A 16619-nucleotide genomic window follows, 5' to 3' on the forward strand; every position below is an offset into this window, starting at 1 on the left:
TCTTAGATGCTGAGTTCTGTTTTGTGCAGACTACACACTTAGCTCTTAGCCTCACAAAAAAAGATGACCCATTCTTTGTCCTTGATTCTATTGTTCACAGAAAACTAGGGCCTGTTTCCCCCTAAAAAAGCATATATCTATGCCTCATCTTCCCTGCCAGAACCCTTCTCTTCATGTTGCAACACAACATGGCAGCAGAGCCCATGTCCTGTTGCCCTGCTCAGGCCCCTGTGCCCCTCAGCCTGAAGTCATCCTCCCCCTCATGCCCCAGAGGGAACCTGACTTTGATTTCTGCCACTGGAGATGCTCTGCCCTTGGCCTTCACACTCAGTTCTCTCACCTGTGTCTCAGGGCAGCTTTCCGGCTGCTGTACTGGGAGCTCTGCATTGCTATGCAGCGTCTCCACTATGGGTCCTGAGCTTCTGCTGTGGGTGATGCAGAGTGGCATCTCAGGTGACTCTCTTTTTAAACTTTTTCCACTTCAGAACTGTGACATCAGGAATGGAGATGGTTAAGTCTATATTTTCACTTTATTCCTTTCAGCCTTTATTCTTTAAAATACCACAGACACACTCTATTTTTTTTTATGCCAGGGTTGAACCCTGGGGTGCTTAACCACTGGCCACATTCCCAGCCTTTTTTTTTTTTGTATTTTATTTAGAGACAAGGTCTTACTGAGTTTCTTAGAGCCTTACTAAGTTTCTGAGGCTGGCTTTGAACTTGGGATCCTCCTGCCTTGGCCTTCTAAGCCACTGGGATTACAGGCACTAAGAATGATTACTGATAAGGTGTCTGCTTTCTCCCAGGTGCTACTATTTTATCCATCCCAGGTTAGTGCCAGTTCCCAGTAGATGATGCTTTGAAAGTTTGTCAGTTATTTAGGATTTACTTTTCTGCAGAAGGAAATGTCCTCATTTGTTGTTTGGGGTCCCAGATCTGTGGTCACAAATGCTCTACCTGTGCTGCAAAAAAAAAAAAATGCAGTATTAAAATTGACCAAAACAGAAACATACCGGGGCAAGTGGGAGCCTCTTGTCGGATGGTCATCTGGGCGGCTGCCATGAGGACCAGAGCACAGTTCAGGGCCCTGCTGCTTGTTCAGCCTCAGGGTTGTTCCTGCAGTTCATTTATTGACCACCTCTGTACAGCCCTGGATGACACTAGGATGGGTCAGTATGGGACTGGGGCCACTTTTGGAATTGGTGGAATGCTCGAGGCCTAGTACCAGGGAAATGCATGCCCCGCTGAGGCATCCAGATTGTCCTGGAAGGTGCTGTGCTGTTCAAGGACATTGTGCAAGGGCCCCTGTTCCAGTTTCCCTTGAGACCCCTCACGCTCTCCTGCCCTGCTCTCACCTGTGCCCTGTGCTCTGGTTACCCTGCCTGGAGCCCTGTTGTTGGTATGCCTCCCCAGCTCCTTATGTTTCTCCACCTTGGTGCTTACTGTGGCTGAGGACCATGCTCTTCCCGCTGTCTGAATGGGTCATCTCTTCTACCCTGGTTGGTTCCTTCCTGCAGGAATGGCATCTGCTTGGCCACCTCATCAGTTTGCCCAGATGGAGGCACCAGGGTGGTTCTGTGAGCCTCGAGGGGGGCAGGAGGTGGCAGACCCAGGTTTTGTGGGCTCTGTAAGAGCACAAGCTGTGCAGCCCTCAAAGGCTCAGGAGAGGCCTCTCTAAAGAGGGGCCTGATGCTGGAGTTGCATGTGCTCCCTGGCAGATACCTCTGGAGTGCAAAGAGGGGCTGAGGGAGTGACAGGTCACCAGAGGCCTTAAGCCCCCAAAGGGGGTGGTTCTGTTGGTGTGGTGGTAGAGGAGAGGAGGAGAGAAAGTGGCTGTCCCCACAGAGTTGCCAAGGGAAAGGACTGGCTGGCCTCAGGCCAGAGAGGGTCTACTTCATATCCCTGAGGAGTGGGTGCCAGGAGTTTGCATGGTCCACTGGCCCTGCGTTCTCTGGAAGCTCTCTGCTCATGGGTCCATTCTTCTCACCTGATCTGGAGAAAGCACAGGGCTCTTGTGTGTGCTCCCACTGCTGGAGGCTCTTGTTGAGGTGGAGTCTGCTCAGGGACCTATAACACCCATGCCTTCTCCTCTCCTCTCCCATGTGGCCCCTTTTAGGGGAGCCCAGGGTTTTGGAGAAATGACAGTGCTTGTGTCAGTTGGGCTTCCAACAAGGACAGAGCTAGGAGGTGGCTTGGGTGTGGGGAGGAGCAGAGCAGAGCTGGTAAACCTTCTTTTATATGCCCACAGGACATGGTAGAGGACCTGGGAGCCACAGCCAGGAAAGGCTTGCTGACAGTTGTCCTCCAGGGTGTCCTGGCCATCACAAGATCCTGGCTGCGCACAGTGTTAGCAAAGAACATGTTCTGGAAGGGTTCAACTGTCCTGTTCACATACCCTGAGGAAATCCAGGTAAGCTTTGCCTGAGGCTGCAGAGTCTCCACAGGCACCAGGGTGGGGAATCACAGAGCTGTGGCCCATCACCAATTATTGGACCAAAAGTACCAAGGCCTGAAGGCTTGGGCTCATCATGTACCTTGCCTCTGGCCCTGGCCCTGGCCCCTACTCTGAGGACAGGACATTGCCCTTTGCCTGGCAGGAAGTCGGTAGGATGGGGTGCAGTCACGCTGAGGCAGGGGTTGCCAGGAGGACCATCTGCTTCAGGTCTGAGGCTGCAAGCCAGCCGTGTGGCACTGGAAAAAGAAGGCCAATATGATAGGAAGTGCCTTTAGCTGGCAACTGAGTGAAGCCATTTGACAGGATGAACTCTACCCCCAAAGCCTGGGACATGGGAAGGACTCCATAATAGGCACCCCAGTGATGGTAAGGATGACTAAGACCCTGTGGGATCTGGGAGCCTGAGTTCTTAGAGGGCTGCAGTGGAAGGAGCTGGAGGTAGGAGGTCCTGCCCGCCCCAGGCCTGCTCTTCAGCCTGGCTGCCTTATTCCCTGTCCTGGAAGTGGAAGGTTGTTCCCCTTCAGACACAGTCTTCCAGGGAGACTGTGGAACCTGCTCACGGTCTTCACACAGAGTTGGGAGCAGGACTTATTGTGATGTGAGGCAGGGGTACCCCAACTGTATAGATTAGGATGGGCACAGGGCCAGAGAGTTGTTCATTTCAATCAAGGACAAAAAAAAAAAAATACTCCCCCAACTACTTTATGAATTTTGATACTAATAGACTGAAATTCCAGGAAAATACAATTGGATTATTAAATATTATTCCAGGATTCTAAGTGGTATAATCCCTAGGCATTAAACATGAGTGAAGGATAGCTGTGGAGCCACTGACAAGAAAGAATGTTTCTAAGTGCAGTAGTAATGATAAAAATAAATGAAATTAATTAAACATCTACTCTGAGGTGGTTGCTGCTGTTATTGCTGTTTTATAAGTAAATTTACCAAGGTCTGGGGAGATGAACATGCTGTTGGTATTGTTGGAAGTCAAGGCTCTTTCTCATAGGAGAAGGAAAATACAGAGTAAGGGGGAAAAGAGCTCTGTGGTATGGAAGGAGCTAGAGATAGCAATAGGAACTCATGATTTAGATAGTTGCCAGCTCTGTCCATCAAGAGTCCTGTGGCAAAGGCACCCTGGGACCATGAGCACCTACAGAAATAATGATGCCCTAGGACCTGAGCACAACATATCACATCATGGGTTTTCTTTTTTTTTTAATTTGTACTGGGGACTGACCCACAAGAACTTTACCACAGAACTATATCCCCTGCCCTTTTTATTTTTTATTTTGAGGCAGGGTCTCACTAAGTTGCCCAGGATGGCCTGGAACTTGTGACCCTTCTACATCAGCTTCCTGAGTAGCTGAGATTTCAGGAATGTTCCACCTCACATGGCCCAATCATATCTTCTAACTGCCATTTCCCACCACACAATGCTATTCCTGGAAGAAGAGCCACCTCCATGAGTCAGCAGGAGATGCACAGGTGGGCCAAGAGCTCCTTGTGCTAGAATGTCAGGAAGTGCTGAGGCTGCAGGCCCATCACAGGGATAGAGTTAAACACATGTGGTGATCCAGACATCTCGGTTAGCAAGAGGACTTCATGTGAAGTCTGTGGTTGCCATGGTGGTCTGCTGTTGCTAGGTTTTTACTTTTGATGACTGAATGGTGGTCATGTTCATGATTGCAGAAATGGGGCCAAAAAAGCATAGAAATTATCTGGGCTATCTTTCAGTGTTTTGGAAGTCTGAAGTTACTCTGTACTTTTTAAGAAAACCGTTGAAGATGCTTACGTTAGCCAAATCTGGTACAATTTGATTATTAAAAGGCAAAATGATAGGAACAGATTAAAATTCATTGATAAACATACAGAAAAAAGAACTAAGAAATGTAGAATAAATAATTACAATAGAAGACTATCACTTTGTAACCAAGGTACAGTAGCTGATGCAGGCAGGTATCACCTAGGAATCCTGAGATCAGTGGGGGCTCCAAGAGGAAACAGGATTTCCAGTGCCCCACTGCAGATGCCTTTATGGAGGAGGAAAGACGACTTTCACAGTGAAGAATTCTGGAAGACAAACCTTAATCAAGGGCCAACCTCTCTGACAGCCCCGATAGCACCAACAGGTCTCATGGGCTGCTTGTTAAGGCTAGAGGTGTTTGATTGGGCAGCTGTGGCAAGTGCAGACATTTGGCCACATCTGACCTATACCAAGTGCATTTTTATGTGGCTTGACTTAGTAGTGTTCCAACTAAGCCTATTGTAATCATGGGAAAACTGTTAGTCAATTGAGTCAAGAAACAGTCTACAGAAAGGCCTGACCTTTTCAAAATTGTCAACATCAGGAAAAGATAATGCCAGAGAACTTCTCTAGAAAAGAGACATGATCAGTAAATGCATTATGTGTCCCAAGGTGGACCCTGGATCCAGATGTCAGGTAGACATATAGAGGCACATGGGTAGGGCAGCTGCTCCAAGGCTCCTGTCCTCCTAATGCTGCCTGTCTTGAGGGCCTCTCTAAGTTGCTGAGGCTGGCTTTGAACTCAAAATCCTCCTGAGCAGCTGGGACCACAGGTGCCCCCCACACTTGGCTATTGCTATCTTTTCTGTAAGATATCCCTGCGATGTTTACTTGTCCCTGTGGGTTTTGCAGGTCTGGCGGCAGCTGGTGGGAATAAACTTTCCTGCAGAGCATGGCTGGAAGGAGTCGCTGCTGGGGGACATGGAAGGGAGGCTCAAGCAGGTACCCTCAGAGTGGTGATGAGCCCAGACCATTGGCAGGACCTCGGGCTACCAGCAGTGCAGTGTGTGCAAGCCCTGGGATCCACCCCAGCTTTGCATTTTTCTTTCAGATCAGGCCTCTGCAGTTTGACTACAGAAACATTTCAGAGTTCTTGAGAAGAGCCAGGGAATGGGATTGTGCTGTCACTGGGCCCCTAGACATGTGTCATAAAGCACTTTATGTGCAGATGCTCCAAGGGACCTGCAGGTGGCAGCAGCCTTATTAAACACAATGACATGGAGAAAACACACACAATCAAAAATGCCCTTCATTTTGAATGAAACCCAGGAAAATTGGTTTCTACATGACTGTTTTATAAGGACCTGATCAAATGGATCTTTTTAGCAAGACAAAAGCGAGGAAAAATGGCTCATTTTTCAAAATTTGCATGTTTTTGCAAGCTGCTGTTCTGGCTGCTTTTTTGTAGCATGGGAAGAGACTAACTTGGTTTCATCTTTGCTCCTCTGGTGACGGGCAGGGAGGACATGCTTAGTGTAGGGTAGGGAGGAGGGGAGTCAGAATAACCACTCACACCCCACCCACCTCTGTGTTTGCAGGAGAGGCCTCTCTCCCAGATCTCTGCCTTCTGCAGCCCTCACTGGGATGCCGCTGGCCTCAGGACAGTGTGTCCAGGAGCTTTGAGAAGTGTGTCATCGAAGCTGTGAGCTCTGCCTGCCAGGTGACCAGTCTATTCTTGAGAAACATGCTTGGGTTCATAGCTGCTTGTTGACATGGCCAGCTCCAGGACCTAAGTGCTTGCCAGTTCCAAGGCCTCTGCTGGTCAGGATTGGGTCCTAGGTGTCCCCTCCCTGGCTTGGGCCTCATGTGATCCAGTGCTCTCTACACACTCCTTGAGATGAAACTTGGCTTCCTATTGCAGAGGCAGCCATGCTTGCTATGCAAAACCACAACCATGCTCACATGCCTTGGTGCAGGTTATCTGGTGGGCTATGCCTCCGACTGCCCATTGTGATTGTTGCTGCTGGTTTATTATGGTTTGTTAACTCCTGCCCAACAGGTATACAGGAAAGGACCCCAAAGGTTGATAAAGCATCTATGGAAGGAAGCTTATGAAGATAAATAGACTCCATCCTTGTTGGTGTAGAGCGCTTGCCCAGCATGTGCAAGGCCCTGGATTCTATTCCCAAAACTGCAGAAAAAGGGTGAAAATATTCTATCAGTTCACTTAGCTTTTTTTCTGCAAAGTGGTATAGGTTCTGTCTTACCTCGTGACAGGAGTAGTCCCCACACAATACAACTGTGGCTCCCCGATGGCCCCAGCACCCTGCTCTGTTTCCTACAGGACACCTCATGCCCTGCATAGGCCTCACCTTCATTGTTGGCCAGTGGATTCCCAAGAATTAGAAGTCCCTTCTTCCAAGGAAACAGATTCTCATCTTTTTACATGAATAATACTTTCTAAGGCTTTCATTTGCTCTTTGCTCAGTGATTTAGTAACATGATAGTCACATGTCCTGTCGCTCACACTTGGAAGCCACACTTAGGTAGTGAGATGTGTTTGCAGGTGTGGGTACCACCAGCACAGTCTACCTGGAAACATTCTCATCAGCTCAGAAAGAAAGCACAGCTCTTCAGCTGCCATGTCCACCCTCCACCATGCTGACCCAGACCCCTCCCCAGCAGCACCTAATCCCCTTCGTCCTCCACTGACTGCTCAGGAATGAAATCACATAGGCTGTGGCCTTAAGCACATGGCTTCATTGAGTGTGTGTTTAAGGTCCTCCATGCTGGAGCACCTGTCAGTACTTTGTCCTGTTTCATGGCTACATGTTGCTCATCATATGGATGCAGTGTGCTTTTATGTTCCGTTTGTCCCCTGATGGATATCCAAGCTCTCCCTGACTGATGCCTGTTATAAATCTGCTGCTGTGAACCACCATGTACAGGTTCTTGTGGACATGCTATTCATGCTGTCTATGCTTATGGTGAAGTGGCTGGATCACTTAGTACCTGTGTGATTTTAATGACTGTCTGGCCCATTCCCACACTGGCAGGACCATTTCCATGTCAGTTGCCAGCTTCGGAGGGTCCTGACTTCTCCACACCCCACAGCCTTTGCTCTCAGACCTGGGAAGTACAGTCTGGTGGTCTGGAGTGGTTTCTCTAATGACTCTGATCTCTATGACCTCGGGTACCTTCTCATATGTTTATTGGCTATTTCTTTTTGCGATGTCTTTGGAAAAATGTCTGTTCAGATCTTTAGCCCATTTTGTTCATTGGGCTGTAGTCTTTCCTTTATTGTGGCTTAAAGAGTTCTTTGGATAATCAGATGCAAATCTCCTGTCAGATATGTGATCTGCCAGTATTTTCTCCCATTCTCTGGATTGTTTTCACTCTTGGTGGTTTTTTTAGAAGCACATGGACTTTTAAATTTTTTTTCTCTCTTTCTCTTTGTGATAGTAGAGATTGAAACCAGGGGTGATCTATCACTCAGCTACATCTCTAGCCCTTTTTGTTTCTTATTTTGAGACACAGTCTTACTAAGTTGCCCAGGTTGACCTCAAACTTGTAACCTTCCTGCCTCAGCTTCCTGAGTAGCTGGGATTACAGGTGTGCTCCACCACTCCTGGGAAGGTTTTAACTTCTGGTGAAATTCAATGTGTCTATATTCTTTTTTCTTTTGTTGCTAGTACTTTTGACATCAAAGAATCTAATGCTAAATTCTCGGTCATCAAGATTTACCTGTGTCTTCCTCTAAAAGGTTTTTGTTTTGTTTTGCTTTTGGCACCAGTGTTAAACCTAGGACCATATACTAAGCATGTGCTCTGTCATGGAGCAACCCCCTCTGAAAGCTCTAGAGTGTTAGTTCTTAACATTAATTCCTTTTTCTCTGTGGTATGAGGTAAGGGTCCAGGTACATTCTCTTATATGTGGAGATCCAGCTGTTTCAGACCATTTGAGGAAGGCACTGTACTTCACTCCTTGAGTGATCTTGGCACTCTTATCAAAAAGTCTGTTGACCACAGCTGTGAGGGTTCACCTCACATCTGTCCATGTCTCCACTGCCATTTCGTTCAAGTAGTTCGTAAAATTAAGAAGCATGTATTTTCCTGATTCATTATCCTCTTTAACATTGTTTGCTCTTCTGGATCCCTTGGGATTCCCTATGAATTTTGGAATCAGTTTGTCAATTTCTGCAAGGAAAGCAGCTGGGATTCTGACAGGGATGGCTTTGAATCTGTAGGTCAGTTTGGGGAGTGTTGACCTCTTAAAAATGTCACATCTCATGGTCTCTGAACCTAGAATGTCTCCCCATTTATATTGGTCTTTAATTTCTTTCAACAATGGTTTGTGGTTTGCAAATAGTGAGGTCTGCATTTCTTTTGTGAAATTTATTCCTAAGTTATTTATTCCTTTGCTATTGTGACCAATGATATTCTCGGGGCTGAGGTTGTGGTGCAGTGGTAGAGCGCTTGCCTAGCACATACGAGACACTGGGTTTGATCCTCAGCACCACATAAAAAAATAAAAAAAAGTAAAGATATTGTGTTCATCTACAACTAAAAAATTTTTTAAAATTATTTTCTCAATTTTGTTTTCAGTTTGTTCATCACTAGCACTTGGAAACAGGGCTGCACCTCATCTCTGTGACCTGCAGCTTGGCAGGCTTATTTCTTGGCTCTAGCAGAGCATACATGAGAGAATAGTTTCTTTGAGGTTTCAATGTAGATGAACATGTTATCTGCCTTTGAGGATAGTACTTCCTTTCCAATCCCAATACATTTTTTTTCCTTTTTCATGCCTAATTGCCCTGGATAGCAACTCTGGGACTGACAAAGGAGTGAAATTGGCCATCCTGGTCTTGTTCTTGGAGTTTTGTCTGATATGTGTTCTGCATCTATTAAAATGATTGTGTCACTTTTTTTCTATTGGTGTGATGTATTCATGTTTTTAAGTCTGTATATGTGACACTAGAGATTGGACCCAGGGGTGCTTTATCTCTGAGCCACATTGCCAGCACTTTTTGTTTTTCATTTTGAGACAGAGCCTCACTAAGTTGCTGAATCTAGCCTCCAAATTTTGATGCTCCTGCCTCAGCCTAGCCAGCTGCTGGGATTACAGGCATGTGTCACCACACCAGGCTTATTAACTGATTTTTGATGCTAAAACATGGTTTTATTCCTTGGATAAATCTCACTTCCCCATGGTCTATAACTTTTTATTTATTGCTAGTTAATGTTTTCTTTTATCCTTTTAAATGTCAAAAAGTATCTGTTGTTAGTTCACCCAGTGTTTTGTACTGATTACTGAAACTTTTTTTTTGTAAAAATGTGAACCCAAAGAAGAAGAGTGTTTTGCTTCTTGGTGAAGCATCAGAAGGAGAATTGTAGTGTCAGTGGTGTTTGAGGGCAGCTCAGGATATAAAACGTACAACGTAGTAAAGTTTTCCTCATTTGCTTTTGGTATTTTTCTTTGCAGGCAAGTCTAAGAGAAATACAGAAGCTGGCAGTGAGCTGGGAGGGCATGTGACTTGGGGTTGTTGGGGTATGTTCATTCGTTTGCGTGCATCTTCAAATCTCTGGCACCTCACGTATGGAACCAGGCCACAGGGGAATGGATATGCTCTAGGAAACATTAAGTATTTTACATTTTCTGTTCTTTTTCTTTTTGCAGTATGAGGATGAAACCTAGGGCCTCCAATAAGCTAAACTCCCCCTTTATCAGGGGGATATCCCAAGCCTCTCTTCTGTGTGTTTTTTTTTTTTTTTTTTTTTGGAGGCACTATAAAGCTAGCTTCAGTAGATTTCTGAAATGCTATTGGGTGCTAACTTATGTCATTAAAAAATAAATCAGTAAAATCTTCTAAATTCTCTCTTTTTAATTCATTTTCTTTTAGTCTCGGATCAGTGTCCTAGAGGGAGTCTCTTGTCATGATTTGCAGAAATTTGGCAGCCTCGTGTCTGCTGTGATCACCAAGTCCTGGCCCAGGAACAACAGAGAAGGCCTGGATGAGATTCTTGAATACCTGCTTACGGGGCCAGATGTGAAGCAGCTCTTCAAGTTGTACGGTGCGTGTAGGGCTGGTTGGAGTTGCTGTCCTTCCTTGGGCAATAGAACAGGGCAAGGTACTTGACCTGATCCTCAGCCTGCATGTGCTGAGGTTTGGTAAAGGCAGGATGGGCAGAGGTGCCAGGCAGGTGATAGGCATAAAGAGCATCTAGCACCAGAGCCATTTTCTGCTGAGTGCCTGCTGAATACCTGCTCCTGGGGGGACACACTGTCCTTGAAGCAGCCCCTTGAAAGTCCCCAAGGCCCTTGATTTCCAGTTGAGGGAATGGAAGTGCCCAGGGCAGGTTGATTACCCAGGGTGTTGGAGACTTACTATTTCAAAGATAACAAGTGTTTGGAACTCAAATCCAAGCCCAGCTTGCCTCCCTGTTAAGCCCATCTGTCACAGGTTGAGACTAATATTATATTGATAACTAACTAAACATGAAGTGACTCTTCAGCCATTGCCTTCCCAGGTGTTGTGCATTGATTGCCCTGGAAATGATGGTGCAGGTTTATGCATAAAATTGCTAGATTCAGATCTTGTAGTGGAAAAACTCTGGGTGTGGCAATAAAAACCCAGGGCAGATGATTGTCTGAGCCAAACCAGTTGTGTCCTTCCATGCCAGGAGACAAATAGGAGTAGCATGTGGTCCTGAAGGTGGCTGCTGTGTGCACGGGCCATAGCAGTCTGCTGGGGAAGACTATATCGTGTTACACTCCACATACTCAGTAGTATGCATCTAGGGCTCCTCCTTGTCTTTTCCTGGCTTCATTGTTCTGTTACTTTTATAACTGAGCAAAGCTCCCTTGTCTGGATGTGCCTGGGTTGGTCCATTCTCCCACTGAAGTTCATCTCAGCTGTGTCCATGTTTTTGTAATTATGAATGAAAGTCTGTATGTGTGAAGCTGGGGACTGAACCAGGGCCTCATGCCTGCAAGCCTAGCACCCCACCATCAAGCTGCATCCCAACCCTCTGCTATCTTTGTTTTTAATGGTACAGATAAACTTGCTCTTCTCATACTACTCTATGGGCCTCATATTACTGTGAGATAAATAGTCTGGCAGTTAAACTAAGCACATTTCAAATTGTTGTCCTCTAAGTTGTTCCAAAAGCTCATGTTCCAGGTTTTGATCCTCAGACAGGCATAGGCAGAGCATGAAGCTTCAGCGTGGATCTGTCTCCTTCCTGGGTGTTATGCAGATGCTTCACTGCACCCATGGAGTGGCCTCTTATGTGTGAGCTTGTCCTGTTGCAGTTTATTTTTGTACTATTTCAAGGATTCCCAAGACAGGTGAATTTCAAAGGACATCATGTGCAGTCCAAGAAATATGTTCACTGTAGCATGGATTCAGGCCTTCAACCTTGAGCACTGTGGTTCTACTGGCTGACTTTGGCCATTGGGAGGGTCTCGTCCTCCTAGTCAGGAGATGCACTAGGGTAAGACCTGAACCTCACAAGTACATGCACAGATGAATGAGGCATCAGCACATCTGGAAACAAAACTCACTGCTGCCGGAGCCACGTGGGCATGGGGCTGGTGTGAAGTTCTAAAAACAAGGAGAGGGGGCTGCCCCCTCTCCTTGTTTTTAGAACCTCACACCAGCCGTGGACCATGACTATTCCACGGTTTTGGTACAAGGTTTCTGTAGCTGGTGGAATTGCATTTCTTGTCTTGTCATTAACTTTTCCCCCTTTTCCATTGTGTTTAGTTTGAATTCAACCAGCTCACTGTACTCCTTATCTTCTCAGGGACAGATGAGAAGCTCTTAGCCAACATCACAGAGGATGCCAAGAGGTTAATGGCTGCCGCCAGCTCTGTCTTCACAGAGGTTGCTGGTGATGTCCTGAATGGGTCCATATTGGTCAGACGGTTGGAGCTGATCCTGAAGCACAAAAGTCAGTTTCTGGACCTGTGGCAGTTAGGTGAGCTGAGGCCAGGCTTGTAAGAAGCCCGTGTTCACATGTGTGCTGGTTGTCCTTATCCATGCCACTGAGTGGAGGCCTCTCTGTCCTTCTGGTGGTGACTGTGGGGGCACTCCTAGGAAGAGAAAGGGGTGCCATGAAGTTTGTTTCCTTTGGCTGACTTTGTCATTATTTTCCAGAAAGAAAAAATTTTTCATTGCAAGAGAAAAAATGTGACATGGAAGAGACACTGGACTGGAGGATGGATGAAGTCATGTTTCTGAAGAGAGAGAAGAGACAGGTGGACAGCCTCCTGAGGCTGTGTGGGAAGGTGAAGCACCTCGTCCAAGGTACTGCTCCCGCAGTCACGCTGGGCCACCCTCGAGAGCTATAATGGGGACAGAAGCAGGCCACAAATAGTGGGGCCTTATTTGGCAGGGAGAAGCTTTTAAAACATGTTCTTAGCCCAGTTTTCAATGCATTTGCCCAGGGAAGCAGCTTCAGCTTGTACATTCTTGTTGTCTACCTCCACACCCATAGACATCTGCAATTTCCTAGTGTCACTGTCCTGTTCTGGCTTCCCATGGAGGAGAGGTGTATATCTTTCTCAAGTCTGTGCCCTGCACATGAGGCTTCTTGCTGCTCTGTCACTCCCAGTGGTGTCCTGAGTTATTGGTGCATTCTTCAGGGTTAGGCCTTCGCCATGGTGTGAACACAGGATTCACAAGCGGACCGTGCCATGGACCATGACTATTCCACGGTTTTGGCACAAGATTTCTGTAGCTGGTAGAATTGCATTTCTTGTCTTGTCATTAACTTTTCCCCCTTTTTCATTGTGTTTAGTTTGAATTCAACCCCGAACTATATCAGCTGTATGAGTGGATGTCTCTGAAAAGTCTCCCAGACTAAGGGCTTATTTTCCCTGGTGGGGAGGTGGCCCTCAATCTCCCCTTGCCTCGCAGGGTTGCCTTGTGCCTCCAGGCTGGTAGGACAAGTCCTGCATCCATGGCCTGCACTTGAATCCTGTTTGACAGAGGGTGGCATCTGCTGCTTGCTGGGATGGGGGCACAGGAGGCCAAATACAGAACTGTGCCCCTGCTGTAGGTTGATCATTTGGCTGGGGACAGAGTTTCCTTCAGAGTGCTGCTTGAGTGCTGTATTGGGCCATCAGATGTAGCCTCACTACTGATCCTCTGTGTGAGGCTTATTGTCCTTCCTGGGATGCTCTGGAGAGCTCTCTGGCCCTGGTGTCCTGAAGATGTCATAAAACTGTGCTTGACTGTTGATCTCTTTTCCATCTCCAGGACTGGGCACTGGCAGATCTTTGTCAGCTGGAGATCTAGTCTTAGAACTCTAGGGAGTTCTCATAAATTGGTTTATTGTGGTTTCCTTCTTGCTGGGTTCACATCAGCAGCTGCTGGGCCTGCTGGAACAGTTGCCTGATTCTCATAACATCTCTCCTGTTTGGGCTTCGCTTCCTGAGCCTTCTCCTCAACCTTCTTGTGCAGCCTTGGCATTGAACTCTTCATTTCAGCTCTCACATATATTTAATTTGAAGACACTCCCTTTTTTCTTTTTTTTCTTTTTTTCTTTCTTTCTTTTTTTTGGTACCAGGTATTGGTACCAAAAACCCTCTGAACTCTGAACTCAAGTGCACTTAAACACTGAGCCACATCCCCAGCCCTATTTTGTATTTTATTTATTTAGAAATAAAGAAATAAAAAAATAAAAGAAATAAAATATTTCTTTTTATTGGTTCTTTTTAGTTATACATAGAAATAGAATATACTGGCATAATTTTAAAAGCATGGAATATAATTTGTTCTAATTTATCCCCAGTATTTTTCTTTACCTTAATTTCCTCCCATTCCCCGTTCCCTTCCCTCTACTCTACTGATCATTTTGCTATTTACTTAAGAGTTTTTTAAAATTAGTTTCTTGTGGATATACATGATGGTGAGATTCACTGTGGTATATTCATGGTATATACACACAGGTATATAGGAAATTTAGGTTGCATTCATTCCACTGACGTTTCCTATCCCTTCTCTCCTCCCTTATATTCATTCATCTTTGTCTACTCTTCTGATCTTACTTTGATTATTTTTAATGCCCCCCCTGATTTTGGATTAGTTTCCACATATCAGACATAATATTCAACCTTTAACTTTTGGACTGTGGCTTGTTTAACTTATGATAGTCTCCATTTCCACTCATTAACCAAAGAAAATACCATAAAACCATTTTTCTTTATAACTGAGTAATTGTAACACTCCATTGTGTACATTTACCACATTTTTGAGAGAGAGAGAGAGAGTTTTTTTTTTTTTTGTAGATGGACACAACACAATGCCTTTATTTTATTTTTTTATATGGTGCTGAGAATCGAACCCGGTCCCGCCCGTGCTAGGGGAGTGCTCTACTACTGAGCCACAATCCCAGCCCCCACATTTTCTTTATTCATTTGTCCAAGGGCACTGAGGTTGGCTCCATTGCTTATCTATTGTGAATTGAGCTACTATAAACATCGATGTGGTTGAATCACTGTAGTATGCTGATTTTTTTTTTTTGAGATTGCATTTTGTTGGTTCTTTTTAGTTACACATGAGAGCAGAATTCACTTTGATGTAATTGTATAAGCATGGATTATATCTTTTATTGGTGAGCTGAGTAATTTCTTTTTTATTATTATATTCATTTTTATTCTACTTAGTTATATATGGTAGCAGAATGCATTTCAATTTATCATACACAACTGGAGTACATTTCAATTCTCTGGTTGTACATTTTGTAGAGATGCATCATTTGTGCAATCATACATGTACCTAGGGTAATGATTCCCATCTCATTCTACCATCTTTTCTACCCTCATAACCCCTCGCCAGCCTCCCCTTTGCCCAATCCAAAGATCCTTCATTCTTCCAACGCCCCCCACACACACACACATCATAGATCATCATCCTCTAAAGGGAGAAAACATTCCACCTTTAGTTTTTTGGGATTGGCTTACTTTGCTTAGCATTATATTCTCCAACTCCATCCATTTACCTACAAATGCTAAAATTTTATTCTCTTTTGATGCTGAGTAATATTCCATTGTGTGTGTGTGTATGTGTGTGTGTGTGTGTGTGTGTGTGTGTGTGTGTGTGTGTGTATACCACAGTTTCTTTATTCATTCATCTTTTGATGGGCCTCTAGGTTGGTTCCACAGTTTAGCTATTGGGAATTCAGCTGCTATAAACATTTGTGTGGCTATGTCACTATACTATGCTGATTCTAAGTCCTTTGGGTATAGACTGAGGAATAGAATAGCTGGATCAAATGGTGATTCCATTCCAAATTTTCAGAGGAATCTCCTTACTGCTTTCCAAAGTGGATACACCAATTTGCAGTCCCACCAGCAATGTATGAGTGTACCTTTTTCCCCACATCCTCGCCAACACTCATTATTGCTTGTATTCTTGATAACTGTCATTTTGATTGGGGTAAGATGAAATCTTAGAGTAGTTTTGATTTGCATTTTTCTAATTACTAAAGATGTTGAATAGTTTTTTTAATATATTTGTTGATCGATTGTATATCTTCTTCTGAGAAGTGTCTGTTCAGTTCCTTATCCCATTAATTGACTGGGTTGTTTAGGTTTTCTTTCTTTCTTTTTTTCTTTTCTTTCTTTTTTTTTTTTGGTATTGAGGTTTTTGAATTATTTCTATATCTTGGAAATTAGTGTTCTATCTGATGTGTGTGTGGTAAAATTCTGCTCCCATACCTCACTGATTGTTTCTTTTGCTGAGAACAAGTTTTTGAGTTTGAATCCATTCCATTTATTGATTCTTGATTTTATTTCTCATGCCTTAAGAGTCTTGTTAAGGAAGTCAGGGCCTAATCTGACATGATGATTTGGGCCTACTTTTTTTGTCTGTTAGGTACAGTGTCTCTGGTATAATTCCTAGGTCCTGATACACTTTGAGTTGAGTTTTATGCATGGTAAGAAATAGAAGTTTAATTTCATTTTGCCACAGAGGATTTCCAGCTTTCCCAGCACCATTTGTTGAAGAGGCTACCCTTTCTGCAGTGTATGTCTTTGGTACCTTTGTCTAATATGAGAAACCTGTATTTATATGGGTTGGTCTCTGTATCTTCTATTCTGTACCATTGGTCTACATGTCTATTTTGGTGCCAATACTAACCTGTTTTTGTTATTATTTTTCTGCAGTATGGTTTAAGGTCTGGTATTGTGATGCCCCCTGCTTCACTTTTCTTGCTAAGGATTGCTTTGGCTATTCTGGGTCTCTTATTTTTTCAAGTGAATTTCATGATTGCTTTTTCTACTTCTATGAAGAATGTCATTGGGATTTTAATAGGAATTGCATTAAAACTATGTAACAGTTTGAGTAGTATGCCCTTTTGACAATATTAACCCTGCCTATCCAAGAGCATGGGAGATCTATCCATCTTCTAAGGT

General features: G+C 44.7%; 1 protein-coding gene across 1 annotated transcript in view; it reads left to right on the forward strand.

Annotated features, from left to right (window-relative positions):
- Nucleotides 1-16619, forward strand: part of LOC308631647 (E3 ubiquitin-protein ligase RNF213-like) — a gene marked incomplete at its 5' end in the record, with an annotated part of 106652 nt that overhangs the window by 26741 nt on the left and 63292 nt on the right. The window contains 7 exon segments of the mRNA XM_081263027.1: nt 2249-2410; nt 5112-5201; nt 5798-5852; nt 5855-5919; nt 10099-10270; nt 12005-12178; nt 12358-12507. Coding sequence (XP_081119153.1) covers nt 2249-2410; nt 5112-5201; nt 5798-5852; nt 5855-5919; nt 10099-10270; nt 12005-12178; nt 12358-12507 — 868 coding nt within the window.

This window comes from Spermophilus citellus (genome assembly GCF_964194105.1).
Source record: "Spermophilus citellus genome assembly, chromosome: 12".
Classification (NCBI taxonomy): domain Eukaryota; kingdom Metazoa; phylum Chordata; class Mammalia; order Rodentia; family Sciuridae; genus Spermophilus; species Spermophilus citellus.